At 52.8% G+C, this 25,862-nt stretch overlaps 10 protein-coding genes across 10 annotated transcripts in view; 7 read left to right on the top strand and 3 right to left on the bottom strand.

Moving 5' to 3' along the window:
• POSPLADRAFT_1146636 (hypothetical protein) overlaps positions 1-1,015 on the top strand; it is a gene marked incomplete at both ends in the record, with an annotated part of 2,406 nt that extends 1,391 nt beyond the window's left edge. Inside the window, one exon of the mRNA XM_024485959.1 lies at positions 221-1,015. Coding sequence (XP_024337597.1) covers positions 221-1,015 — 795 coding nt within the window. The remainder of the gene's footprint in view (positions 1-220) is intronic.
• Positions 1,016-2,275: 1,260 nt separating this feature from the next.
• On the top strand, positions 2,276-3,358 carry POSPLADRAFT_1145987 (hypothetical protein; the record flags this gene model as incomplete). Its single annotated transcript, XM_024485870.1, has 3 exons — positions 2,276-3,040; positions 3,096-3,195; positions 3,261-3,358. The coding sequence occupies 3 exons, from the start codon at positions 2,276-2,278 to the stop codon at positions 3,356-3,358; spliced, it is 963 nt and encodes a 320-aa protein (XP_024337598.1).
• An 801-nt stretch (positions 3,359-4,159) lies between these two features.
• POSPLADRAFT_1047169 (hypothetical protein) lies at positions 4,160-5,645 on the bottom strand (the record flags this gene model as incomplete). Its single annotated transcript, XM_024479222.1, has 10 exons — positions 4,160-4,307; positions 4,439-4,479; positions 4,602-4,718; positions 4,776-4,876; positions 5,017-5,059; positions 5,150-5,171; positions 5,231-5,232; positions 5,292-5,326; positions 5,379-5,579; positions 5,621-5,645. The coding sequence occupies 10 exons, from the start codon at positions 5,643-5,645 to the stop codon at positions 4,160-4,162; spliced, it is 735 nt and encodes a 244-aa protein (XP_024337599.1).
• An 847-nt stretch (positions 5,646-6,492) lies between these two features.
• POSPLADRAFT_1070410 (hypothetical protein) lies at positions 6,493-8,372 on the top strand (the record flags this gene model as incomplete). The annotated part of the gene is made up of 3 exons (XM_024482395.1): positions 6,493-6,742; positions 6,793-6,902; positions 6,953-8,372. Exons 2-3 carry the CDS (start codon positions 6,808-6,810, stop codon positions 8,370-8,372), a joined length of 1,515 nt encoding a protein of 504 aa, XP_024337600.1. The 5' UTR covers positions 6,493-6,742; positions 6,793-6,807.
• Positions 8,373-9,467: 1,095 nt separating this feature from the next.
• Positions 9,468-12,843, top strand: POSPLADRAFT_1146611 (hypothetical protein; the record flags this gene model as incomplete). Its single annotated transcript, XM_024485955.1, has 16 exons — positions 9,468-9,493; positions 9,532-9,704; positions 9,794-10,277; positions 10,316-10,467; positions 10,519-10,674; positions 10,742-10,760; positions 10,875-10,921; positions 11,182-11,261; positions 11,308-11,394; positions 11,679-11,720; positions 11,791-11,945; positions 12,000-12,106; positions 12,189-12,289; positions 12,418-12,486; positions 12,548-12,660; positions 12,726-12,843. The coding sequence occupies 16 exons, from the start codon at positions 9,468-9,470 to the stop codon at positions 12,841-12,843; spliced, it is 1,929 nt and encodes a 642-aa protein (XP_024337601.1).
• A 2,704-nt stretch (positions 12,844-15,547) lies between these two features.
• On the top strand, positions 15,548-17,530 carry POSPLADRAFT_1182007 (hypothetical protein). Its single transcript, XM_024488886.1, has 8 exons — positions 15,548-15,807; positions 15,869-15,970; positions 16,020-16,131; positions 16,189-16,351; positions 16,407-16,777; positions 16,832-16,964; positions 17,026-17,097; positions 17,151-17,530. The coding sequence occupies exons 1-8, from the start codon at positions 15,635-15,637 to the stop codon at positions 17,171-17,173; spliced, it is 1,149 nt and encodes a 382-aa protein (XP_024337602.1). The 5' UTR covers positions 15,548-15,634; the 3' UTR covers positions 17,174-17,530.
• Positions 17,531-17,849: 319 nt separating this feature from the next.
• On the top strand, positions 17,850-19,509 carry POSPLADRAFT_1066362 (hypothetical protein; the record flags this gene model as incomplete). Its single annotated transcript, XM_024482065.1, has 11 exons — positions 17,850-17,890; positions 17,949-17,975; positions 18,037-18,086; positions 18,139-18,333; positions 18,418-18,494; positions 18,554-18,602; positions 18,655-18,698; positions 18,752-18,850; positions 18,915-18,927; positions 18,989-19,016; positions 19,068-19,509. The coding sequence occupies 11 exons, from the start codon at positions 17,850-17,852 to the stop codon at positions 19,429-19,431; spliced, it is 987 nt and encodes a 328-aa protein (XP_024337603.1). The 3' UTR covers positions 19,432-19,509.
• A 214-nt stretch (positions 19,510-19,723) lies between these two features.
• On the bottom strand, positions 19,724-21,557 carry POSPLADRAFT_1145807 (hypothetical protein; the record flags this gene model as incomplete). Its single annotated transcript, XM_024485845.1, has 7 exons — positions 19,724-19,759; positions 19,979-20,077; positions 20,124-20,267; positions 20,443-20,490; positions 20,548-20,674; positions 20,846-20,881; positions 20,986-21,557. 7 exons carry the CDS (start codon positions 21,555-21,557, stop codon positions 19,724-19,726), a joined length of 1,062 nt encoding a protein of 353 aa, XP_024337604.1.
• A 616-nt stretch (positions 21,558-22,173) lies between these two features.
• POSPLADRAFT_1146775 (hypothetical protein) lies at positions 22,174-23,555 on the top strand (the record flags this gene model as incomplete). Its single annotated transcript, XM_024485980.1, has 4 exons — positions 22,174-22,323; positions 22,350-23,161; positions 23,217-23,386; positions 23,437-23,555. 4 exons carry the CDS (start codon positions 22,174-22,176, stop codon positions 23,553-23,555), a joined length of 1,251 nt encoding a protein of 416 aa, XP_024337605.1.
• A 611-nt stretch (positions 23,556-24,166) lies between these two features.
• POSPLADRAFT_1146000 (hypothetical protein) lies at positions 24,167-25,449 on the bottom strand (the record flags this gene model as incomplete). Its single annotated transcript, XM_024485872.1, has 4 exons — positions 24,167-24,314; positions 24,368-24,483; positions 24,664-25,245; positions 25,306-25,449. 4 exons carry the CDS (start codon positions 25,447-25,449, stop codon positions 24,167-24,169), a joined length of 990 nt encoding a protein of 329 aa, XP_024337606.1.
• Between the last annotated feature and the right edge of the window lie 413 nt (positions 25,450-25,862).

Consider the following 25,862-nt stretch of genomic DNA (forward strand, 5'->3'; position numbering starts at 1 on the left):
GAACCTGTCAGTCCATCGCCAATTCCGCGCATCGCCAAGCCATGTGCCCTCGACGGCCTGCATGCGTTCCTCTTGGCTACCCCATCTTTTCCAGAGCAGCTCAACGGTCACCTGGAGGACGCCAATATGATGCTCGAAGGAGTGACGCTGTGTGGTGACGAGGTGGGTATTGCTGCTGGCTATGGAAGATGTTGTCGCGTTTGACGTCTCTCCTGTGCAGATCCCTACCGTTCTTGCCCCGGTGCCCTTTGACCTCGATGTGATGGACGGCTTCGACATCCTGTTTCCACAGCCCGTCCCCACCGTCATGGAAGTCGATGTCTGCCCTGTCGCCGAGGCCATTCCGCAGCCGTCTCCTTACAGAACTATGGATACCAAGAACACGGTATTGGAAGGGCCTCTGCGTGCCGCGATTGACTGTTGGAACGACATCTTTGACGGACGTGATGGAGGGATGTCTCCTTGTCGGGAATGTGTGGACGTGAAGACGATCACAAGCGCACTGGAGGCGCTAGTAATCTCGGAGGCCGTAATGGAGGTTGACGAGGTGCTGAAAGATGATCCCGTCGACGTGGACATGGACGTGCCTCTGGGAGCGATGCTGACTGTTGACATTCTCGTAGCGCCAATCGTCGACGTCGCCATGGATGCTCCTGCTGTTCTCCACGACGTGATGGTTGGTCCTCGTCATCCTGTCCCTCCGCATCCTGGTCCGCAAGCGCACGCAGGTCAGATCCAAGTTGTGCCTCCGTTACCTCCATGGTGTCTTCCCCCTTTTCTGCCGCCATGCGATCCGCCTGCTGGAAGTAGTCTGGCATCGTCGCAACCACCGACGCCGCCTCCGCCTCCATGGCAAGCAGTGACTGAAGAGCCAGAAGAGCCAGACTGGAAGGAACTGTTTGGCGATGATGCTGGCGAGGACCGATCGTCTGAAGCTAATGTACCGGAGAAGCCCGCTGCTGCTGCTGACGATGACGACCTGGAGTCGCTCTTCGGTCCTGACCCTGACGGCTAGGTTCTCGGTTACTCCGCACACGAAGACGAAGACCACCAAGAAGTTTCTATACTCTGTCTACCTATCTGGATTTGTCTCGTGTCTCCTCTGACCTTGTCTCTGTAATCTCCTGGTTACTGTATGATTTATCTGGCTTCATATCATGTCACTGTCTGGGACCTTCCCGCTATTCTTCGTCCTTGGACGCCACGCAGGGCAACCACAAGTCTGGGTCTAGTCTACATCGTCTGTCTTGGGTCAGCTCCTAGGATGCGCATCTGGTCTTGTCTGCCGCCGCCGCCTGCCTGCGACTATTGCCGCCTCTTATTCCGTCTGTCTTGGGCCGTCTTATATTTCCTCTCGTCTGCTGCCTCTTGGGTCTCCGCGCGAGGCTTCACTTTTTTGGTGAGCCGTTTCTTCCTCGTCTTCCCACATCTAAATAGACATCAACAACAGTATTCATTTGGTTCTCTCATCTTTATTCGTGGTCTCCTCATCTACGCCACCAGTTCTTCGGTGCGTGCGGTGGTCTCTTCATTCTGAGTGTTGACTCACACAGAGGCTAGCGGGTTGTGATTCTCCTCTCTAGCCTGTCTCCATTCATTTTCGTGTCCCGGTCTTCTACGCCTCGTCCTTGGGTCTTGTTTCTCTGGTTTGTATCTTCTGCGCCCGACAAGTCATTTATCAAGACTAATGCTATCGACAGGTTCTATTCGCATCTCTACGTCGCTCCCTCGTTACGCTTGTCTCGATGCGCCCTCCTTTGGACTCACGATCACTCCATGAACTTCACAATTTATCAGTTCGGTTCGTTGGCCTTCTTATTTGATACTTCAAAGGCGAATATGCAGTGTTCATACTTGTGCTTGGCGGCACGCTCGACTCTTCAAAGCATTGCGCTCACTGACTGCATGATCTTCGACTACGATGTGTCAACTGTTTGTAGCCCTGCGTCTGTACATTCGTGTACTAGATATGCAATATTACTGTTTTTTTCTGAACTTGAATTATGGGGAGCTTGTGTCCCCGAATACCCTAAGGACACTTACACGATGGGGCGTTCAATTATATCTTGCGGTAGATCTCGAATCAAGACGACGGCAAGTCCGCGCGTCTGCGGGCGTACGCCATGCAATCTCATTCCGATCACGTGATTTGAAACGAGGTGTTACGGACGCGTCACGCCGTACGGAGTGGTCTGTAGCCTTCATTGTCTGCCTAATTACAGCAAGCATCCCCTTCGTATTTTGCGTACTTTCGCATATTTCCTGCGCTACGGATATGCCGGACGAATCCCTGAAAGCTTACTTGGCGGCCAAATATATGTCTGGTCCCAAGGCGGACGCCATTCTCTCTCGCGCGTCCTCTAGCACAATTAAGAAGAAGAAACGCAAGGCCGCTGGCTCCGGCCCTGTGAAGTCTGCAGGGGCGGCTTCGTCGATGATACAGGACGATGACATTTCTGGTTGGGACAATGGTGCACGCGACGGTGAGGACGACGACATTGAAGAGGCTGTGGTCGCTGCGGACCGTGGCTTCAAGAAACGGCAGCGAATGGACGAGAGCTCTGGATGGGCTACCTTGCGCGAAGGCGACGGCATGAGGGAGAGCCCGCCTCCAGCTGCAGATGAACAGCCCCAAGTGGTGGAAGAAGAGACGTCTACCTTCAAGGGTGGCCTCATTACTTCTGCACAATTGAAGAAGTCTCTCCCGCGCGAGAAGCCTGCGAAGCGGCCCGCTGAGATCGAACGTCAAGAGCGCGAGGCCGCACAGGAGACCGTGTATCGAGACTCTTCCGGGAGGAAGATCGACCTTACTGTCGAGCGTGCTGAAGCAGCACGCAAGAAACGCGAACGGGAGGAGGAGGAGGCGCGAAAGATGGAGTGGGGAAAAGGTCTTGTGCAAAGGGAGGAGGCTGAGAAGCGAAAGCGGGAAGAGGAAGCGATGCGTACTCGCTCTTTCGCCCGAACACGAGATGACGTAGACCTAAACGAGGAGCTGAAGGCACAAGAGCGGTGGGATGATCCTGCAGCTGCGTTCCTAACGGTACGAGCATGTCATGATTGGAAGAAGGCACACTGTCTGACTTTCGGTTATGCAGAAAAAACGGTCCAAAGGCCCGAGGAAACCTGAATATTCGGGGCCACCCCCTCCACCTAATCGCTTCGGTATCAAACCAGGATACAGGTGGGACGGAGTTGGTGAGTGGATGCCTCATCTATCAAATCGCATAGCCGGAACTGAATCGCATACTATTGCTACTTAGATCGAGGCAATGGCTGGGAGAAGAAACTCTTCCAGCGCCAGAACGAGAAGAGACGACGGGGGCTGGAAAGTTATCAGTGGAGTGTAGACGATATGTGACGCCTCTTTCTGCGATCACGACTGGCCAGATATAGCCAGCTGCTCGACGCCACACTCCACTGCTTTGCCACAACCTTTCCTATGTTACATGTTCTGGCCGTCGCGTTACTCGCACCTTCCCAAGCCTTTCGGCATCAAAGTGGACAACTTAGGTCGGGCCGTCGACTTAACGCAGTTCATAGCGCGTGTGCCACAAGAAAATGTGGCCCTGTGCTGGTTGTCAGGCGGCTCGAATATCGCGGGAGGTATTCGAGATCCACGCCGATGTCTGCGTCTGCTTCACACAAAGCTACAACGAGCGGGGCGATGTCAATTTACGTACGTTTACTCCGGTGTTAATGTACGACTAGTGATGTGTCATTATGGAGGACTCATTAATTGGATTCTTAGCAATAAAACAATTGATACGATCTTGTCGCGTCCAGGCTCCTGGCTTTATGACGCGTAAGCGCACCAGAGCGAGGGCGAATATAATGGCAGAAAATGGTTAGTGGCTGATACGTGTTGAAATGCTGACGTTGGCGAGCATAACTGATTAAGGGTTGTACTTGTCATTTGGTCCGCAGGCAATGCTCGGGATGCACCCCTTGATCACATCAGGCTTACTATGCATAGCCCACAACAGCAAGTCGTTGTATTAGAGTCCGAAGGGCAACAGTAAGCACGAAGCAGCTAGAGCTCGCAGATTTAAGCCAAAATGGTACAGTATTATGCTCACACATGGCGGTAAGATACCTAGTCTAAACGTTTGTAACGATTGTGAAGTATAATAGGGAACCATGTGCCTGCGCTAACGGGCCGCTAGCTGTCGTCTAGCTCAATGGTCTGCATGACGTAAACAGAAGGGAGATCTTCCACAGGGTTCCACCCAGGTCGCTTTCTAATCTCTATGGCCTTCATCTTGAGGAAGAGTCGGGAACTCAGAGCGTTGTCCAGTGCCCACGCAACTCTGACGGTAAGAACTGAGTATCGAGATGTTCCTAATCCTCAACGTGTACACATACGCAGGTGTCAGAAATATGAACGCCGCCTGGGATAGTGAGCGGAAGTCGTCATGTAATGGAAATTAGGTGAACATACATTTCCAGAGACACTAGGAAGTAACTGAGCCAAGCGTAGGGCTGGGGGCAGGTCAGGAAGGCTTGCCCCATACACGCGATTTGTATGACTCACCGAAGAACGCCTGTCCGACATGCTCGTAGTAAGAGTGCAAGTAATGGGTTGAACAACACCGGATACGCACCAGGAAGATGAACGCACCATCACGATTGAGGTTCGTGATTATTTCTGCGTTGTGTCGTCGAGGCCGGTTCATTGCGTTGGCAATCAGTATCGCAAAGACGTAAACATCGTATAAGAGCTGCGACGGGAGAAGCAGGCATCAACGATGCTCGCGCATGACGGCCTAAGTACGTACCATACCGCCCCACACGCCCTGTGTGTAGTCTACTATGAGTCCGTGATATGCTGCCGGGTTGATCACGCATATGTTGAGCGGGGCCGAATAGGACATCGCACCTATGTCTTTCATCAGCGCTCCAGCATGCAGAGCGATGCGGAGGAGCCAACCGAATGATCGCAGTGTGGTCAAGATCGCGAAAGCCAACGAAGTCCCTAGACATACAATAAATCCTCCGACGAGCGCATACTTGACTGACTTCCTGTTGTCCCATATTCCGACAATTCGAAGTAAAAGCGCGACTAGGTCAGTGTCAGTCATCGAACTTCTAGTCCTGGTAGATTTGGCTAACATTGTGACAAGGCACTGCCAAATATGCCGTATGTGCACACCACTACAACGAAGCCATGACACCTGTATAGAGGTGATAGTTTTGTCCGCCATCGACCGTATGCAGAGATGCAAACACTCACGTCTGCATTGGTTACCGAATGAGCACGTGCAGCACACACAAAAAGAGCTGATCAGACTCACTGAAGTCGATATAGGAGGCCTAAATCCAGCGAGGACTATTTGGGCGAATCAGCCGCCGTACAGTGCATTGGCAAGCCAACGACATACTGTATGCAATGAAGATCATGCTCAACTCTCCACCATAGCGGTTGACCATGACGATGGACTGGAGAATAGACCATGACCTGGGTTGGGACCACACCAATTCGAGTTCGTCGCCAAAATTCAAAAGATGGTCAAAAAGGGAAACAGTCAGAGCCACTCCTGAACGTGAACCCCCGTCAGCCGTGTGGAGTGCAATATTGATCGCTATAACATACCAGACATGTACTTTGTTGCTTCGAAAGCACGTAAATCCAAGAGTGTCGCCGACATCATGACATGCCAGATGGACTGATGGGCGAAGGAGCGTAGGGGTTATTGAAGCCGCAGCCTTCGCGGCGGTAGCCTATACAAATACGGCGGACTATATGTACGACCCTGAGTGCCGAGCGCTAGAGTCCATATTTGACACATTTGATACACTGGGTGGCCGGCAGAGCGCACTGCTCCCGATCCGTTCGAGGCACATGTCTGTATACATACTTGGTCAAGCTGAATTATGGCATGTAAGGGAAGATCATCTCAGCGGGTCTTGCACATTGAAAATGATATGGATTCGAGAGGACAGCTATACCAGTCCAAGCTGTGTGGTCGTTTACACATATTCGCTACCTATTCGAACCCAACTGCTCATAAGAGACCTGCAGAATGATGATTGCACTGACATTACTAGGCATTCGACTTAGAAGCGTACCTGCGTGTTGATTGCTTGCTTATGAACTCAGAGCCGTTAGTTTCGCTAGTTGGGTGATGTTAGGCCCTACGAATGGCATCTCCTGTCCAAACCACTGGCATGTTGAATGAAACCTGACACTGTTCTGCCTCAAATTTCAACTTCTCCACAACATACCACCATGATGTCAGATGCCGACACACTTTGACAAGGATCATGACCTCGGACTCACTAACTGTATAGTGGAATCTATCCGTGGCCTCATGAGGGACCACACACTGATGCAAGGACCAATCTTCTTATCCAGTTTCATCTTATCGATGTAGAAATCGAGTGAAAACCGACACATTCCAGCGGTCAAGACCACAAGTGCCTGAAGCCATGAATGTTACGTAATACATGTACAATCCAACGGGCGTCTGTTATGGGCCGATCCTCTATTTCCACCACCACCAGTTGGTCTAGGGTCTTGCTTCAGCTTCAGCAAGTGAACAAGATCATCGACCCATTGAGCGATCCCCCTATTTGTCGACGACCTTGTCCATCTGTCACGCTCGTAATCTTCGCGGACGACATTTAAATCACTCGGTACATACTCCCGACTCACACAGCATCCTATTCGGCAGAACGACGGACTCTGGTAACTTGGGCGAATGTAGGTAAGAACTTGTAGAGTGAGCACTACGCGGCCAATAGGGTACAAGTCTCCTCCCGTAGCTCAAGAAGGTCTGCTGACATCATTTACAGCTTTGCTTTACCGAGATGGACATTCTCTCCTATGATGATCTTGGAGCTTGGGAAGACCTGGATGCTGTCTCCGTGGTTGGAGAAGAGGTAGTGTGTGATCCCAGGACAATGTCAGTGCTCCGTGACTACATAACATAACAACATTCTAACTGTCCACCAGCGACCCTAGACCTACTCCGCCAGACATTGCTGATATTGACAAGTCAATCCAAGGGCTTGAAGCGGAACTGACACGACTCAAGCTCAGGCGGTCGCATCTACTCGCCGAGCGAGCTCTCGTCGGGCGACTACCCTCGGAATTACTTTCCCGCATTTTTGAACTCGGCGTTCACGAGCATGTGAAAATGCTGCATGCTATATCGCTAGTTTCGCGTCACTGGAACAACGTCGCACTTGCGACGCCGTCACTGTGGACGTACATTGTCCTGGATCCCGAATGGGGCATCGACCGATTGCCGGCTTTTATGCGGAAGCTGCGCGTCTGTCTGGAGCGCTCACAGGCGTGCAAGCTACTGGTCGACATTGACATCGGCTACATGGATGCGGAGGACGTGCAGGATATTATGGTCGTGCTCAAGCCGCATCTGGTGCGGTGCTTTGACTTCCGCCTATCTGCACAGTCCTGGGACACAATGTCGCCCATCCGCGTACACATCACTACCCTAGGACCGGCCTTGGAACGACTAAGTCTCCGTATTCACGCATCAGAGATACACGACGAAACGCCGTACTGCTCGCTTCTCGTTGAGCCATGCCCGCTGCTTAGGAGCATAACACTCGAACACCTCCCTCTTGTATGCGTGGGCGTAGACGTGCCCAAGCTACGCACTCTATGCCTAATGCGCGACCGGCAGGTCCGACGAACCACATACCGCCGCTTCGGCATCGCATTCAGAGAGTTGCTCTCACTTATGAGTACCACAGTCGCACTGCAGAACCTCCGGCTGCAGTCGGTCGCGCTGCAACTTGATGGCAACGAGGACATCTTCCAGAGCACACCACCGGTGACGGTCGTCTCGTCATTGCGCTCGCTCTCCTTCCACCACGTAGACGCCGCCAACGTCTCGCTCTTCTTCGAGTCAGCAGCACTTCCTGCGCTTGAACGTCTCACCGTGTGCATGGAGCCCAATGCGGAAGAGAACATGCACTGGCTGTCCCGTCTCTCTGTCTCTGCGCCGGCGCGCCTACCTGCCCTGTGTCGCCTCGAGCTCCGCGCGTGCAATATCGAGGGCGCGGCGCTTGTCCCCTTCGTACGCGCACTGCATCAGCTTCCACAGCTGAGGGCACTATCGCTGTCGTCACCCCGCATGGGCTTTGTGGGTACGCAGATATTCGAGCTACTCGGAACCCCACCGACACCGCCCAGTGTGTGGTTACTGCCCCGGCTAGAAGCACTGTCTGTTCACCAGTGCATGGACGTCTCTGGGCACGAGATGCTCCGCCTCGTCCGGGCGCGCATTGATAGCCCGTCTCTCGAAGCAGAGCACATACGGTATCTGAAGATTTCACAATGCGAGTCGTTCGACCCAGACGCCCACGAACTGTTGAAATCGCTCGTGCCGGTTGTGCGGATCTCATGAATCTACTACTTTGAGAAAGTAACCTGCCGGTGCATCCGGTTGCTGTTCTTCTATTTTTTCCATGTCTTTCACCGCTCAAATTGTGACTAAATTTATGTACAAGTGTATCAGATCATGGTGCTTCTTGACGGAGGCACAATCTCTGTATTGTCACCTCACAGATGGGTGGACATCATGAAACGTTGCGTAGGCAATAATGAAGGATGCGGATTTCGACTGTAACGGTTATCCCAGAGTGTCAAGCGTGAATGCTATTTGCCCAAGCAGATGGCCCCTTTCGAGAAGTCCGAGGGGCTCATAAGTCGTGTCCCACTCGGATAGTGAGTCTCATCAAATAAGTGGTATAAGAGAGTGTGCTCGTCCTTCCTGACGAACGCACCCCTATGAATGCTGACGGTTATGCAGGCGACACGTGAAACCCATCCATCATGTATGCGGATGCGTGTATTTTCTGTGGACTACCAAATTCCGGAAGTGTAATTTTCATTCGCACGCCTAGACGCTACTTGTTCGAACTGTCATATCATGTTGTATAATCAAGCCCGAGGCCGATGTAGAGTGAGACCTGCCAGTGGGATCAGATCATGTTCCTAGAGACCCTCACCCATAGACTCAGAGCGTGTCCGCTGAGCTCGGGTAGGTGGTTACTCAATCGATGTCATAGAATCCACATCTGATGAATCATGGCATACTTTAATCAACATTCAACCCATCCGTACGATAAACTGACTAATTTCAGTATCCTAGGTTCTCCGACAATGTTGTGTGCGCTGGAACACAGCACATTGGCAGGCAAGTTCTCGAGTACCATCGTCATCAATATTTCATACCCTCGAGTTTTGTCAAGATGTAATAATCTCACATCAACATGTACAATATTAATGTCGGACATCATTCCATCTCATCATATTGTGCAATGATTTCTCAAAGATTGCATTTTGAAACCGTCTTGTCGTTCGCAGGCGGCGCTAATGCTCATGATCTTCCATATGAATACGAGCCACCTCGAGAACCCCTCATCGCTTTCTCTCACTCCCCCCTTGTTGGAACAACGGTGCGAACGGCGCGGGGGCGCGTTTGTCCACGGGCGTAGCGATGCCCGTCAGGGACAATCGCGTGCGGTACGTACATCGCGCGGGGTCGTTATATACTACGATAGGGGCCTCCGGCCCCCGGCTACTCGCGCGCCCGAGCTTGCGAGCTCGTTCCTGACCGCGCGGGTCAGCGTGTTTCAACACACTCCCTCGAGCGAAGCAAGCGAGGGCTCGCGCACACTCCCTGCTTCTCGGCACTCCCTCAAACTCGGCATTCATCCTCACACCCTCTCGGCGGGTCCACGATCCATCCCCATGTCCGACATCCGGGACGATCTTCATCAACTCCTCGGCATCAACTTCTCGGCTCCAACTCCTTGGCTCCAGGTTCGATCGGTGCTCTCGACGAGCGGTTCTTCGGTTCGGCGGTGCTCTCGGCGAGCGGTTCAGGTGCTCTCGGCGAGCGGTTCGGGTACGGCGGTTCAACGGTGCTCTCGGCGAGCAATTCAGCGGTTCGATGGTTCGGCAGTTCGACATTCGACGGCGGGGTTCAATCGGGTCCGCGTCAGGGTTCGGCAATCGTACGGGTTCGATCAAGATGGCTTCGGCCCCATCCAGGCAAGCGGTTCGGCAGCGACGGCGGCGGGAATATTCTGCGGCGCAGCGGCGGCCAGCAGAGCGTCGACAGCGACGGCATGCGCGCGGGATCCGGCGACGCAGCGAGTGGCAGGCTTCAAGCTGCCCCCAGAGCTTTGCATGGTAGTAAACCCCCAGGCAGGCTGACGCGATTGTGTTGGAACAACGGTGCGAACGGCGCGGGGGCGCGTTTGTCCACGGGCGTAGCGATGCCCGTCAGGGACAATCGCGTGCGGTACGTACATCGCGCGGGGTCGTTATATACTACGATAGGGGCCTCCGGCCCCCGGCTACTCGCGCGCCCGAGCTTGCGAGCTCGTTCCTGACCGCGCGGGTCAGCGTGTTTCAACACCCCTACTATACACTTCTGTCGTTTTTGCCTGGCACGATGTCAGTTACTCTTGAGGCGACGAGATATTTGTCCGGTATGTCCTGCTACTAATCTAGACAATACACAGCTGATTGAACCCCCTCAGGAATGGCGCTAACCATCTCTCTTTTCGATCAGTTACTAAACTTTTCCAAAGAAATAGAGCTAGTATGGGCCCATCCCAGATTGTGGACATCTATGCAATTCATTGTGGTAATCAACCGGTATGGCGGAGGGGCCAGCATGCTATTCATCGCATATGGTGTGTCGTAGGCCGTCAATGTTCTGTTCCGCACCTGAAACTCGAAGCTAGTACTCGCCGGTTATAGGCCACTTATATCAAACTTCGTGAGTAACAGCTGTATGAATATTCCATACATGCTGAGCGCACGTCACAGACGTAAGGCTCAAGGTGTCCTAGTCCAAATATTAGCAGCAGACACCAATGATACACCTGTGCAGATGTCACGATCTTGTCGTCGTTGCACTAATATATGGTGTCATCGGCAGTGTGTTGTCTCAATGTCAGCGTGGCTATCCAATGATTTGAGTGTAACGGTTGACATTCAATCAGTCATGCTTTTACTTCGAGCTGTCAGCTTGTGGGACAATATGATTTCAATCAGATACGCACTCATAGGGGGGTTTGTTGTATGTCTTGGAGTATCGTTCGCATTCACAGTGTCGAGTGCGCTCCGATCAATCGGCAAGTATCAGCGCTTGAATATCGTTTGCCTTGAGAGAATGACTCGAGGCATTGGTGTAATAGGTGCTATATCGTATTCTCCTGAGATCAACGCATGTGTAGTCAACGAGAACGCATATCACGGGCGTATTACTGGTTACATGGTAGGTGCATGGGGCGGAATGGTGCGCAGTCCAATTCTCTCCGCAGATAGTCAGACTTCGGAGGTTGCCGACATACCAAGATTATGGACAGGCACGGTGCAGTCGCGGAACATTCCAAGTAGAGTGGGTGAAGGTACGAGGCACAATGCGATGGCAGCACGGAGTGACGAGTTCGACCATCCACTGAGACGTTTTTTGCATCTCGTGTTCATTGTGGTCTACGGCTGCACTGAATCTGTCGAGTAATTTACGAGAAGATACATACAAAGTTCGAAACAATATGATCGATTCCTAGAATATCCACATCGAGCTGCTAGCCAGCCTGGCAGCCTTTATTGTTCATGAGCACTCAACGTAGCAGAGATTTTAAAGACAATACCTTTGCATGTTCGCTCGTTGCACACTTGTGTTATACAGTATGTCCGCGCATCTTCAGTGGCTCGAGAAGCGTGTGAAGCAGTGAGATCTTTGGCAGTTTTCGAGAACATCCATCCAGAGCTATGCAGTTACGCTTTTGGGGTTGCCCTAGAGACAATATGATACTATGCCACGTCCTGACTTCTCCGATGAGCTCAGCCTTAAGGTCGTCTTTCAAAATCAAAGTGATGGTTTGTTCCTTTTCTGCCGATGGCAACGGACAATGAACAAGCTCCCATATCCCCGATTGAACCCCTTAACCTTTGGGTATGCTGATTGAATCACTGCGAGTCGCTAGTGATGAGCAAAGCCCGGCTTGAGGCCATCAGGCCGAGCCCTGCAAGGCGGCCTGCAGCGACTTAGGCCAAGGCTGAGAGCAGAGCCGTGGGCAGGCGGCTCTCGGGTGCCACCAGGAAAGGCGCAGAGGTGTGCAATACAGTGAAGACACGCACCTCAAAAGCATACTGATACTGCGCAACAAACATGCTCTTTCTTTCAAATTCCACAGAGCTCTTGAACGCGCGATGGTCATTGACTCTATATTTAGCAAATTGGTAACACCCCCAATTGACGACAGATCGACTGGCCTTGAATGGGCGGCTTTCGAGGCGGTAGTTTGTCTTGCACAAGTATGAAAACCCAGTAATAAGTCATTAGTATTTATGTTTTGTTAATTTCACCTTTGTAGGGTCTCAGGTGAGCTGCGGCCTAAGCACACGAGCGCTGAGCTGTGCCACAGGACCCGGCCAGACCCAAGAACCAAGCGAGTAATGAGGTGGAGTATCTCAGGACTGTCATGACACGGCCTGTGAGATCGCTCCAGCTGCGCAGCGCTCGATTCACATCAACATACTTATTATATGTCAAAGTATTTATTGGCGCGCGCTAGAGGGGGCGCCCATCTGCGCGGGCTTGCCCGAGATTTATGTTTGAAGCTTACGCTGTCCCCACCGGAGGACCGGTTCAAAGTCAGCGAAGAAACGTGAGAGGCAACGTGAGCAGATGATGCTGATGGTAAACCTAAAGAAGCGTCCGAGCGAGCCGCAGGGAATGTCTAGGCCCGAAGGACCGCATGCCCACTGTGCCGGTGATGGCATATAGTCGGGGAAGCTCTCGGCGCACGCGCACGGGTGCAGACGAGAAGCAGGGAGTCTTTGGGAAGTAGGGGAGGCGAATGAGCCGCGAAGGTGCCTGTGGTCTCACGGAGGCGGTGGAGAAGTACGGCTAGGGCAATAAGAACAAGAGAACGAGCCAATTCGAGCTGCGTATCAGAGAGGGCGGATTGTGCGTGGTGAGCTTCGGAGAGGGGTGCCCAATGGAGGACGACTGACGAAAGATAAAGACAGCAGCAACGGATCGGGTCGGGCCCGGAGGCTGGGCGTGTGAGCGTGGGCATCGAACGTGGGGGTAGCAAACCGTATTCTATGGATCGCCTAGTGCGAGAGGGACGACAGCGTGAGGCTGTCCATGGGAAGTGGATATCGACGTGTGTCGTGCGAAACGAAGTGTTGTTGAGCCGTGGCGGCGAGGGGGTGGCAGCTGTCGGGCGAGTGACCGGAGGGTCGATTATCTGCAAGCGCTGCCTGAGTGATAGGCGCCGCTCGAGATGCGATCGTGCCCGGCGGCTCGGTTCCTTTCAGCTGCAATACTGCGTATGCGGATCCGGAATATGAGCAGAGGGGCAGGCGAACGGTGGGTGTTTTCTGAGATATCTTCAACGAAAAGAATGCAAAAAATCGGCGAAGCGTCGGAGGCGGGCGGCGTGCGGTAGGCGCAGGAGCCGAGGGAGGGCGGGCGGCATGAGATGCTTCGCAGGGCGTCATCGCGCGCCTACTATATAAGGAGAAGCCGGCGGGACGAGATGGCGTGAGGGAGAGATGAGATCGGGCTCGCCGCCACGTGTGAGGAAGGCCAGGGACGGGCGGACGCGCTTCCTCTCATAAGTAGACACTGCCAGGCGCTCCCTCGCTTCTTCCTTCCTCCTCAACCACCACCTCCATCTCCGCCCATCATGTCCTCCTCTATCTACAACGTCCGTCCACTCCTCCTTTTCCCTCTTTCTCCCTGCAATCGCTGACCTCGATGCAAACAGCATAAGCATCTACAACCCACAGGCGCTTCCACTCAGGGCCCGTCCCAGCAGCAGCACAGCCAAGCCCGGCTCAACGACTGCTTCGACACCATTCGCCAGGAATTCGATGTCCTGGCCCAGGAGCTGACAGTGCTGCGTACTCAGCGTGATGATCTCGACAACAAAGGTGCGTGTGTTGCTCCTGAATGTCGTTCATCGCTTCTTACAAGTTCCCTCCATGTCCCCATCAAAAACCTCTATCGCCGTCTACTTCCGGCCGCGTTCACCATTGGCTTACATGCATATGGCTCATGATCGTGCCTGCATGCCATCGCATACTGTTTTCGAACTGTCGAATGTCTCCGCATCCCACTCCGAAACTTGAACAAATTACATTTCCAAATGCTTCCAATTCGCATGGAAATCCGTCATGCGTATTGACGAACTCCTCATGGATGCTATTTGCTATGGGTCCCGCACGGACACTATTGCGCGCACAGTTACTGGCCAGGTCAACGAGCTCAACATCATCCGCCAGTCGCTATACGAGCTCGAGACACAGCATGGGAAGATCCGTGATCAATATGAGAACGAAATCCGCGCTCTCAGGGCCGAACTGCATGGGATTCGCTCACAAGGCCGCGATACCCTCGGGCTTGCATCGCTCGGACGCGATCGCCCCGATCCTGCTCTGCGAGGTGAACCCTCGATGCGCGGCGAGCCCCCTCTACGTGGTGATCCTCAAACTCCACGCGAACGCGAGCTTCTACGTGAGCGGGAACGGGAACGCGACGTGCCTCGTGACCGCGATAGAGACCGCGACAGAGATAGGGACCGAGACCGCGACGTAACCATGGCGCCAGCACCCGGGATGGCGCTCAGCAGAGGGGAGGCCGTCGGGCGGGACGCACTTGGACTGGGTCGTCCGACTGCAGTTGGCGGGCCGGGAAGTGAAGTGGCTCTGAGCGCGTTGCCGTTGACACCAGTTGGCTTGGGCCCCGGAGGGTACGACTACTATGCGCGTGAGCGGGGAGACAGGGGTAGTATGAGCGAGCGCGAGCGGATGGCCGAACGTGACAGGGACCGACTGGCGGATCGGGACCGCGACCGCGCGGACAGGGACGCTCGGGAGGTGAAAAGGATCAAGACAGAGAGGATGAAGACGGACCGCGGTGGTAAGTTTATTTACTTTGGTCGTGCTTTCTTTTTCCCCGCTCCTTCCATATACTCATCGATCCATCCCTTCCCTTCCTGTCCGTGCTTGATTCAGACCCTTTCTCCCCGGGCATGTCGCACCCTAGCGCGCACCACCAGCACCACCAGAGCATTTCTCTCGGGCCGACACCCGGTCCTTCCGCGGGCCCCCCTCCGAACCCTTTGAACACCCCAACGGGCCCATCCAGTGCCTCTAACGTCCCCCCGGCGAATGGCAGTGCGACGGCTAATGGGAGTGGGCCAAGCACAAATGGAAACCCAAATGTGACGCCCAAGCTCCCGCCGGCGCCCGGCGTGGGCGTGATGGGCATAGGTGGGGCGCTTCCCCCGCCTCCGTATACGGGACCGGGGCAGCAGGGCCCGGGACAGCAAGAGGGACCCGCGGTTAACGGGGGAGGTGAGTGACCGTTCGTGATGGTGCGCGTGTTGGTGGTTTGTTTTGGATAGAGTGTATACAAGACTTGTGTCTCTCATTATATTCTTGTGCGGCAGCGACATTTTACTGAAAATGGTATTTCTACCAGCAAACCCGCCCTTTCCGCACACCCCCACATCATCCAACAGTCTTCCACCAAACGCACTTCCCCTTCCCCCCTCCGCCGGACTCCCACCGCCTCCCTCTTCGCATGGAAACCCAAACGCCAACTCTAATCCCGGGGCGCCTGAGCCTATGGTAGTTGACTTAAGCGTTGACCCGCACTCGGTGCCTCCAGAATTCAAGAAGGAGGGCCCGGACTGGTTCGCGATCTTCAACCAAAACGCAGCGGCTGGCAAGGATGCGGGTCCGAGCGGCAAGAAGCGTTCGCTGGACGTTGGCCTGGTACACACATTGATGCATGAGAGGTGCGCGGTGTCCATGCTTTATCTGGAGAGTCAGAAGTATTGACGCTTGTTACACGTGCAGCGTGGTGTGTTGTGTGCGCTTTTCCGCGGACGGAAAGTTCCTTGCGACCGGGTGCAACCGCACCGCACAGATCTACGACACGAAGACAGGGCAGAAGACATGGTGCGCGCGCTAGTTCCTATTTATTGATACGTTCTGATTGGCGCCGCAGTGTGCTGGTGGATGAACAAGCGAGCAAGACCGGCGACCTCTACATCCGCAGTGTATGCTTCAGCCCCGATGGCAAGCTGCTGGCGACAGGAGCCGAAGACAAGCAGATCAGGGTGTGTGCGGTTTCTGCGATTCTTGGGCTCTACACTTCTCATATCACTCTTGCGCAGATCTGGGACATCGCAAAGAGGAAGATACGGACGGTCTTTGAAGGACACCAACAGGAGATTTACTCTCTGGACTTCTCGCGCGATGGGCGCTTAATAGTATCGGGCTCGGGTGACAAGACTGCACGAGTATGGGACATGGCAGACGGCAACACGAGCAAAATCCGTGAGTAAACCCGTTTTTCTTACTGGGAATGACGTATTCACGCGGTTTGATGAAGTCTCGATCAACGAGGATACGGTTGATGCTGGCGTCACATCAGTATGCATCTCGCCTGACGGCAGGCTGGTCGCCGCGGGCTCGTTAGACACGATCGTGCGCATCTGGGACGTACAGACAGGCCAGCTTGTTGAGCGGCTGAAGGGTCATCGCGACAGTGTGTACAGCGTCGCGTTCACCCCCGACGGCAAGGGTCTCGTGAGCGGCAGCCTGGACAAGACGCTCAAGTACTGGGACATCCGACCAATCCTGGCTGGCGCGCGCAATGGTGCCGGCGCCCTCGCGCAGAGCAGTTCAAACATCGTGAAGAACGGTGTGAAGGAGGGAGGAGAGAAGGGCAGCCAGAGCACGATGAACTTCACTGGCCACAAGGTGAGTCTAGCTTGTCTTGGAGACTCGGATATTTTTGCTCAGTCACTGTTGCAGGACTACGTTCTGTCGGTGGCTGTATCGCACGATGGCCAATGGGTCGTGTCAGGCTCAAAGGACCGGGGAGTCCAGTTCTGGGACGCGAAGACTGCGATCGCGCACTGCATGTTGCAAGGTCACAAGAACTCTGGTATGTGTAATGTACTTGCGTTCATTGGATACAGGGTTTGCTCACATCGATCGAATCTCAGTGATCTCGATAGATCTCAGTCCATCAGGGAACATCCTGGCCACCGGAAGTGGGGACTGGCAAGCACGAATATGTGAGTACCTCGTCGACCTCGTCGAATACTCGAAATTGATCCCGTGCCTCCAGGGAGTTACAACGTTCAGCAATGATTGCGGCCACGGTCATTACATATCCTATCTGCCACCCGTGTCGATTTATCCTCCCTGCTGTTTATTTGTATGCTCTTGTCTACGATCCCTCGCCTCATGACCGCAACGCTGATGGTGTACGCCTTCATATTCTCGATGACTCTGGTGTGTCCGCTGGTGCAAGTCATTGTTAATTTCCGCCCCTCCCTTGTCCGGGCGCTGCCTGGCGTAACCCCTTCTCATCTCGATCTGCCTTGTATGTAGGAGGATATGATGTGCTGTATTCGGTATGTGAAAACACGTATACCCTGTCTATCTCCAAAAGAAACTAGACATGTCGTCGTCGCTACTGTGTCAATTGTATTCTTATGTTCCCGATATGTCAAGGCGGCCGGCCGATGCGATAGGTAATCACGCTGCATTCGACAACTTCAACTCAAGATGCAGCCATGACAGGAATATTTGTATGCTTATGATGAGACCCGCTCAAAGGGGAAAACTCAAGAGTCAAACAAGTCAGCGTGCGACGCACATGACCGCGTTCGGCACGCGTGATCAGACGCGTTAAGCTTCAAACCCGAAGCTTGTGATTCCGGCTTCGTGATGGACCATATAAGTGCAGGAGCCCAGTGAGGCATTGCACGTTAATTTCACACTACATCCTACATTCCGACCACTTCGTGGACTGGAAGTGAACATGATTGTAACCCCGTTAACGAAATTGCTCGGGATTCGAGTGTAAGCCGCCGTCACTGAAGTCCTTCCAATTGCGACACCCGCTAATGTAGAGCGTCAGGCCCGTTGTGCAGGGTGGGATGCAATGGTATGTGTAGCCGGTCTATTGAGAATACTCTTTCGATTTGTGAACGCACCTCTGCATGAAGGGTCGGGGTACCTCAACTGGCCGCGGCCGTCTCCAATGCTGGCGGTCTAGGTAAGTCGTTTGAGCTCACTCTTATTACCAAAGGGTCATCAATTGAGTACAGGTATATTGACCGCCCTGACGCAGCCAAGTACGGATGCACTTCGACAAGCCATCAGAGAGACGAGGAAGCTGACGTCGAAGAACTTCGGCGTGAACATCACGTTGCTTCCGTCTATCAATCCGCCGGATTACGAGGGTTACGCACGGGCCGCTCTCGAGGAGGGCGTCCGAATATTTGAGACTGCTGGCAATAACCGTGAGTGTCTGCTCTGTGCACAAGTTCTCTCAACATTTTACATGTTCTCACTTGATACACTCCTCGATCCTCTCGTTCGTATAGCCGGCCCTGTTGTCAAACTGCTGAAGTCGCACGGATGCATTGTAATACACAAGTGTACGACGATAAGACACGCAAAGGTACGGCCTTCCAGGACATCTGCTAGTCTGAATGCCTCATAGGCAACAATGTTCGTCAGGCTGGCGAACGACTTGGTGTAGACGTTCTGAGTATCGATGGTTTCGAATGTACGTACATACTCGCAACTTCTTCATGGGTTTACCTACTAGTTACTTTTAGGCGCCGGTCACCCAGGGGAGGACGACATTGGAGGCCTTGTTCTGGTACACACCTTAATATATCTGTGCAGAGCTTCCTCATCTGAAACTCTGAGCAGCTCGCACGTGCAGCGCAAGAACTTAGCGTACCATATATCGCCTCAGGTGGGATCGCAGATGGTCGTGGGCTGGCTGCAGCTTTGGCACTTGGAGCAGCAGTACGCTTTCCCCCTTAAACTAGTGTGTTCATCGCTCACTGTGTTTTCCATGTGATCCTGGTAGGGAGCGAACATGGGTAAGTGCATCCAACCCTCAGTAATCTAAAACATTCGTTTATCTCAAGCTGTTCTATGAAGGCACACGATTTATGTGCACAGTAGAAAGGTACCCGCCCTCGCAGTCCGTGCTTTCCATCATGTCTAACGATATCGGCAGCCCAATACACCAGAGCATCAAGGACAGGATCGTCGCCTCCACTGAGCTCGACACCGTGCACATCTTTCGCACGCTACGCAATACTGCCCGGGTCTACCGCAATGCGGTTTCGAAGGAAGTCGTCGCACTCGAGCGGCGCCCGGGCGGCGCGAAGTTTGAGGAGCTGCGCGACCTGGTCTCTGGCCAACGTGGCCGGAAGGTGTACGAACTGGGTGATCCTGATTACGGCATCTGGAGCGCAGGCATATCTGTTGGGCTGATCAAGGATTGTCCCACGTGCGAAGAGCTTCTTATCAATATTGAGAAGGAGGCAGAGGAGGTAATCGATGGACTGGCGAAACTTCGCGTCAGAGCCAAGCTCTGATTGATGTTTAGTATATTTTACTTCATCCAGTATGTATGTACACTAGCTATTTACGACAGTTTCTGATGAACAAATATCTGTTAAGGGGCCTCGCATTCATATGCACAAATGGGGCTCCAGAGGATCGCCACGGAAATCACCTTGGTGAGGATCGCTTGCATACTGTTGTAGTCGTCCAAACCTCCGCGCGATACGCAGGAAGCGAATGTTCTCGACTACTTAGCGCTGGTCGACTTCCTCGTCGCCTGTTTCCCGTTTATTTGAATCAAATCCTGCTCGTACAAATTTGGTTCTATTGCAGGAATAGCTCAAAATTCAAGTCCTTATCCTGCAAAGTTTTGGCAGCTTGCGTTCAGGATGTAAACAGACGATGTGGAGGGGGAGCGTAAGGTACGCAGGTGAATTCTGATTGTTCGATATATATGAGATATAATGACCTGACAACATTAATTGAATATATGCGAGGGCTACAGTGATCCAACGGTTCCCATACGAAGGTATTGAAAGACGAACACATACTATATTATTGATCACGAAGTCTACTGACGCTATGAGTCAACTGTCCGGTCCTCTCCTTCTCCATCCATTCCCAGCATCCCGATTTGTCAGGTTGCTCTGCGGAGTGAGCGTGTATTAGCCATGGAGTCTACATGATATAACGATCATGGAAGATCATGGAATGAGATACTCACAAAGCTTTCCCGTTGCTTCCTCGCGACGACTTTGGCGCGTGGTCTTCTAGACCGTGATGGCGTAGTACGCCAGGATGAAGCCGCTGCTGAAGCTCCTTCGTCCATCTCTGCAGCCGATGTCGCCGCGGAAAATATCAGGTCCTCCTGTATGCCGAGGACATGTGAGTTATACGGATAAATAAACATGCAAGGACTTCCTCACTGCCAAAGGCATGGCTTGAAGACTGCACCCTCCATTATCATCCGAATCATATGGCTGCTGATGAAACTTTTCCGTCAGATAGTGTCACACAGATATATATGCACGGCAGTGGCACACCGTTGTCGCAGACGCTGCACTTGTAACGATCGATGGGCTGCAGGAATTCTGTACGCATGTGTATCGTCAAAGAACGCATGCGATGCGGTCTATACCTGAACTCACAGAGTGTGGATTCACGTCTTCGTTGGCAGGTATGTCGTCAGGCTCGCCCTCGTCAATTGAGAGGACGGAATATCTGTTTGTAAACAACTTCGGGTCAGTGGCATAACCTTTAAGCCTTGGTGATCTGCTAGGTGATGAGATTGGGCGGCATGACAGAGAAGATGTGGATTGCGCATATTCAGCGAGAGGCTCAAGGTCAGAGTGTTCCCAACTTTGGAAGCTCGGGTCTATGTGACTGGGCAGGGACTGAGAGGCAACATGTCAGCGGCAAAGGAGAATCGAGGCAGATATTACTTACCGAACGGCTTTCATCATCCAGTCTTTTCTGGTGATCCTACCATGGAAATTAGTGCTACGTACCACGAGACGCCGGAGCATGGAGTACTTACGCAATATTCCTGCCACACTGTCTGTGCGAAGGAAGGATCTTTAACGCACATTTCTCGCCACTCCCTTACCATCCGGATGCTGATTTGCTTCAACTTGACCCCAGCCTCGGTACGACGAAGGCCGAAGTTAGAACCCCTAGCATGCCAGCGCACCAGAGGAGGATGCTTCGCGCCGATACCATATACCACCAGAAATTGGCCGTGATTGCCATGCTTGACGCGCCATCCCGGAATGGTATGTATGTGCTCTTCGTGTAGACCATTTGGTGCCACGGGGAGACTGAAATGACGATAGATGTAAGGAAGTTCCGCGAGACTGGCTCCACCAAAAGTGCCCATGACATAAATCTCATATGCGGGTTCAAGGCCCTCTTTTTGTCTCACATCGCTAATGAGACAAGGCCGGTCTTTGCCCAATCCTGGCGTGTTGCAGTCCGGGAGAGTAGAGGTTGAGCATGATCTTGGGCAATATCCTTCACCGAATGTTTCATCTTCGAAAATCTTTTCAAAGGGAGTCCTCAGGGACTCGCGCATGCAAAAGATGTCGCCGACTTTGGCATCTCCAGATATCGTGGTGTTGCAGTCATTTTTAGCCATAGAGCAGCGCAGGCAGGAAAACATGTCTGGTAATGGTACACACTGGCAGGCGGCTGAGCATTGGCTATTAAGCCTGAGTTTCGTCCAGTCCGAGCCAAGAGCCAGTATGAGGGGGAGACTGCATTGCAACAAACCGGGATGTCGCAATAGACCTTATACCAGCGAGTCGTGGCTAGCGAGATATTTCCTAAATCTAGTACAAGTTCACTTAGTTTTGGCTGTTCCGGCTCCGCTGATTGAATCAAGGGAGGCATGTAGCCTGAGACATATCGTGATCAGATAGCATCGATTACCCAGGGTGCCAGGGAACACAGTCAGCCTATTTGAGACGATGCTGCATTGTTGCTGGTTTCGGCTGCTGCGGGGAAATAGAACAATGCGGCTGGACATACACGACCGGCCACACTTGGTGCCACCGATCAATGATCGATCATTCCAGTGGCAGGCCATCACATGCGTCTCTCCAATTTAGGCTTTCGCCACGCCTTTGCTTTGTGCTTTGTAGTGGCTCACTGCCTCGGGCTCTTTCCCGTGATGCCTATAAGATGGCATCCTCTACCATCTATCGCCACTACCTTCTATCATCAACTTTACTATTCAACATCGACTCTCAACGTTTCAGCACTCAAGTTAACACGAGATGACGGTTTTCGCTCCTCTCGAAACTGAATATATCGTTCTTCGCATTGATCCCGTAGCTGTGGCGGAAATACTGGAGGACCCAATTCTCCTGGATGCAGCCAAATCCTTGACTCCGAAATCGTATCTCGCCTACGTTGCTAAATCCACTGTGAGTATGGATCCGACTGTCACCAGCCGTACAAAGTGCTCACGACATCAAAGGTCCTGGATTTCCCCATGCCGAACAAACCGGCTCGTGAAATTCGTGTTCAGTTTGTTGGTCAGGGCCTCCCGACACGATTTCCTCGTGATAATGTGGATGAAACAATGTGCATCCCGATACTGCCCGAGACCAAACATCCTCTGCGACGTAGGCCGCTCAAGCCGCAACCTACGTTTCCCTTTGCCAACTGCTATCACTACTTCTGTCTTGATCACTCTGTCTGCGTACCGGTACAACCATTCGAACCGGATCAGGCAACATCCCTACCTGACAAGGAGATGATCCGTTGCCAAAAGTATATGGAAGAGGATATATACAGGCTTTACCGCGGGAGGGAAGCCAGAGTCGAACATGGATCTGTGGATTCAGACTCGTGCGAAAGCGACTTTCCCAGCCCCAGCCAGCAAAAAACACTCTCCGGTCGCAGTTCGGTCGCTAGCTCACAAGAGTATTCTAGTAGTGTGTCCTCCAGTCTTCCCCCGGAACCTAATGCGCCATCTCCTCACTGCAATGAAGCTCATAGTACTTCGAAGGCTTACGGTGTCGACGTACTCGCCGATACTTATGTTGTGGCTACATCGCGCGAGCCGTATGTGCGCTCTACGCATCCGTATCCGAGGGATATCGACGCCGAGAAGCAGTTTTTGCGCGATAAAGTCTTCGGACAGTCAGACGGCGACAAGATCAAACTCGCTCCTCTTGTGTACGTATCATTAGACCTGTCTGAGCTGAAGGAGATTCCCGATCCAAACGGGTTTAGAGATGAAGTGGAGGAGCTGCTCAAGTGCGTACCTTCATTCTGTCTCGCGCATGTATTTATGCTCTCATGTATTTGCCAGGCTGATAAAGGAGTCTCGTGAACGGGAAGCTCGCGCGTCTGAGATGCAGGCAATGGAGCATGCAGCGGGAAGCTCGCATAGCTCATGGATCGACTTAGGTGATATGATTGATATCGATCGTGCTGATGCGTTTGGCACTCAATGGCAGCCACAACCTCGATGGTACAGAAGTGAGTTCGGCGTCAATATGACCGTGACGCCGCTGATATAGATACGATAGGATGCTGTGCTGCACTCATGCGGATGCTGAAGATGAAGCGCATAACTATATCGCAGTACGTAGTACGCACTACGCGTGCGGTCCGGAGACGCCTGTCTCGTCGAGAAAATTCGCAGTAAAAGTCATTATCTCATTCTGTTCTTGTTACCATCTGAGGTTGCATCTTATCTTCTCATGATCCGCATATCCGCCCGTTGGATTATGGCCTTATGCCCTATGTTTGTGCTTTGAAGACTACCTGAAAGCTGGCTAGTCCTGAACGCATGTAACCAAAATTTACAGCAGTCTGTAGTATGAATATAGTGGTAAGAATCCGTGAATGAATTTTTATCACCAATCCGGAGGCGAACGGTACGCCATCTGATCTGTTCTGCGGGCTCGTCCAAAACCGGATCCTCAGCATAAGTCACATCTACTTCTTCCACCCAAGTCATGGCGTGAACCACATCGCGCATTGCAGAAAACGGGACCTCATCATGATGCTGAACACATGGCTCATCGGCATGTACCACATCATCAGGTCATGCAATCCATTCAAGTCACGAAGACGAGGTCGGTGAAGCGAAACATGCGTGCGTACGGACGACATTGAGGATACGCACGAAGTTATTCCTTACTCGTTTACGTCCCAGCCTTAAGAATTGTGTAGTATGAGAGCTTACTCCTAAATTTACAGCTGTCAGCACATGCTTTCGCTAGTAAAAGCTGTAACACGCGACACACCTCTATGCTACGTCCTTGGTGGTTTGGACAGACGCATGGTGTCTCCAAGCACGTCCTTAGCATCTAGATCAGCGGGAGAGACTTCGCTCTTAGTATCCGCATAGACGTCCTGCGCGAATGCGGCAGCATTGCGCGCACGAGAGTCCTTGATCACCCTAATGACACATACGTAAGTCAAGGAAGAGAACGAGCCGTACCCAGTACTCACGCTATGATCGCCTCTCGCTCGTCCAAAAAGCTAACAGGGTCCAGAATGTGCTCCATCTTGCCGATCTCCAACGCTACCTTGACCAGTGAAATTATGTCAGGATCCTCGTCAGGCTCCTATGCGACCACAAGCTGAGCCAGGTCCATAATAGAGTCCATGCTCGAGGAGTCGCTATTTGATTCGATCATTGACAATTCTGACTCATTGTCAGAAGCGTTATCTGGCCCGTAGAGAACGTCGAGAGGCTGAGTATGATCGAAGTCAGAGGTCCCACTGAGTTTACCAGAAAATGGCACCATGTGCCCTGCATCAGATGGGGCAGCGGGATGGCTAGCGGAGGGTACGACGTTGTGAGCGACAGGTGATGCTGCTTCTGATCTACTGAAGGAGGCCTTCGAAGCAATTGAGTCGTCTTCCGCATCGCCATCCTCGTCGTCCGATGTTGAAGGTCCACGGTTGAGATCTGGGGAGGGCCCTCTAGTTGACTGACGCTCCCAAAGAATGATGGAGGCAGGATCAGGCCCTGGAACCCCCTTCTCTCGCTTGAGCACCGGGCGCCTGTACAGATCATGCGAGAGTAGCCTATGATGCTCCGAAACGTGCTTTCCTGACAGCCAGAAAGCGAGCTTGGGATCGAAGTTTTGGTTTGGCACCCGGACAGTAGCAGTTACGAAGGAGTACTGGTAGCAGTCAGGGAACAGGAACGGCGGCTTTGCGCGAAGGGGCTCGCGAGCTAACGGGTGCAAGGTGTTCGGGTAGATAGGAACACACATGTCACGTTCCACAAATTCATCCTTGAGGCGTGTCGGTAGTCCCTGCCCGACAAACTGAATACTGCACTTGTGATAGGGTTTAACAGGCAATGGGAAGTCTCGGAGCTGTTAAATGGATACGATCAGTCTGTCATGCGAGGTTACACGAGTGAGTTGGGAACATACACAATCAACATATCCAATGTATGTCCTTGACGACATTCGTCGTGCGGCTTGCAGTGCTACGGCATCATCGAGGTGTTCCACCATGGCAACGGGATTGAGGCGAATGGTGAGGTGCATCCCTGGAAGAGGGGTGAAGGTGGACATAACTCGAGAGGTGTGGAAGAGTTGCAGGGGACAACGCTCAGGATAGAAAAAGGCGGATCTAAATCTCACCGATGTACAAAGACTTTCACGAGCGCAAACGAGAACAATAAACCAGTACAAAAGCTGCCATAAGTGGTTTCCTGCTGGCGAATGTCTTCTATGCGTCTACTAACTCGAACGCCACGTCTTGAGGGATGTTACTGCGTTCTACGCTGGAACATGCTTCCCGGATGACTTCGCTGAGTGCAGCATCCAGTCACATGCATGACTAAATAACACCTCAACCGGAACAGTGACGAGACACATTAACAAAACCAGAGCAGCGCCCCAGGGCCCAGAGAGTAGCGACAACAGCCGGAGGGGCCGGCCCGGCGGCATTTATAGCGGATCTCGATCGAGCTGAAGAAACAGGC

This window comes from Postia placenta (assembly GCF_002117355.1).
Source record: "Postia placenta MAD-698-R-SB12 unplaced genomic scaffold POSPLAscaffold_9, whole genome shotgun sequence".
Lineage (NCBI taxonomy): Eukaryota > Fungi > Basidiomycota > Agaricomycetes > Polyporales > Adustoporiaceae > Rhodonia > Rhodonia placenta.

What these genes read in the sequence shown, in the direction of transcription:
- POSPLADRAFT_1182007 (XM_024488886.1), top strand. Translation starts at nt 15,635, where the DNA reads ATGGTAGTTGACTTAAGCGTTGACCCGCACTCGGTGCCTCCAGAATTC. An exon ending in TGAACTTCACTGGCCACAAG is followed by an intron (nt 16,778 to 16,831) that starts GTGAGTCTAGCT and finishes TCACTGTTGCAG; the next exon opens with GACTACGTTCTGTCGGTGGC. An exon ending in GCAAGGTCACAAGAACTCTG is followed by an intron (nt 16,965 to 17,025) that starts GTATGTGTAATG and finishes ATCGAATCTCAG; the next exon opens with TGATCTCGATAGATCTCAGT.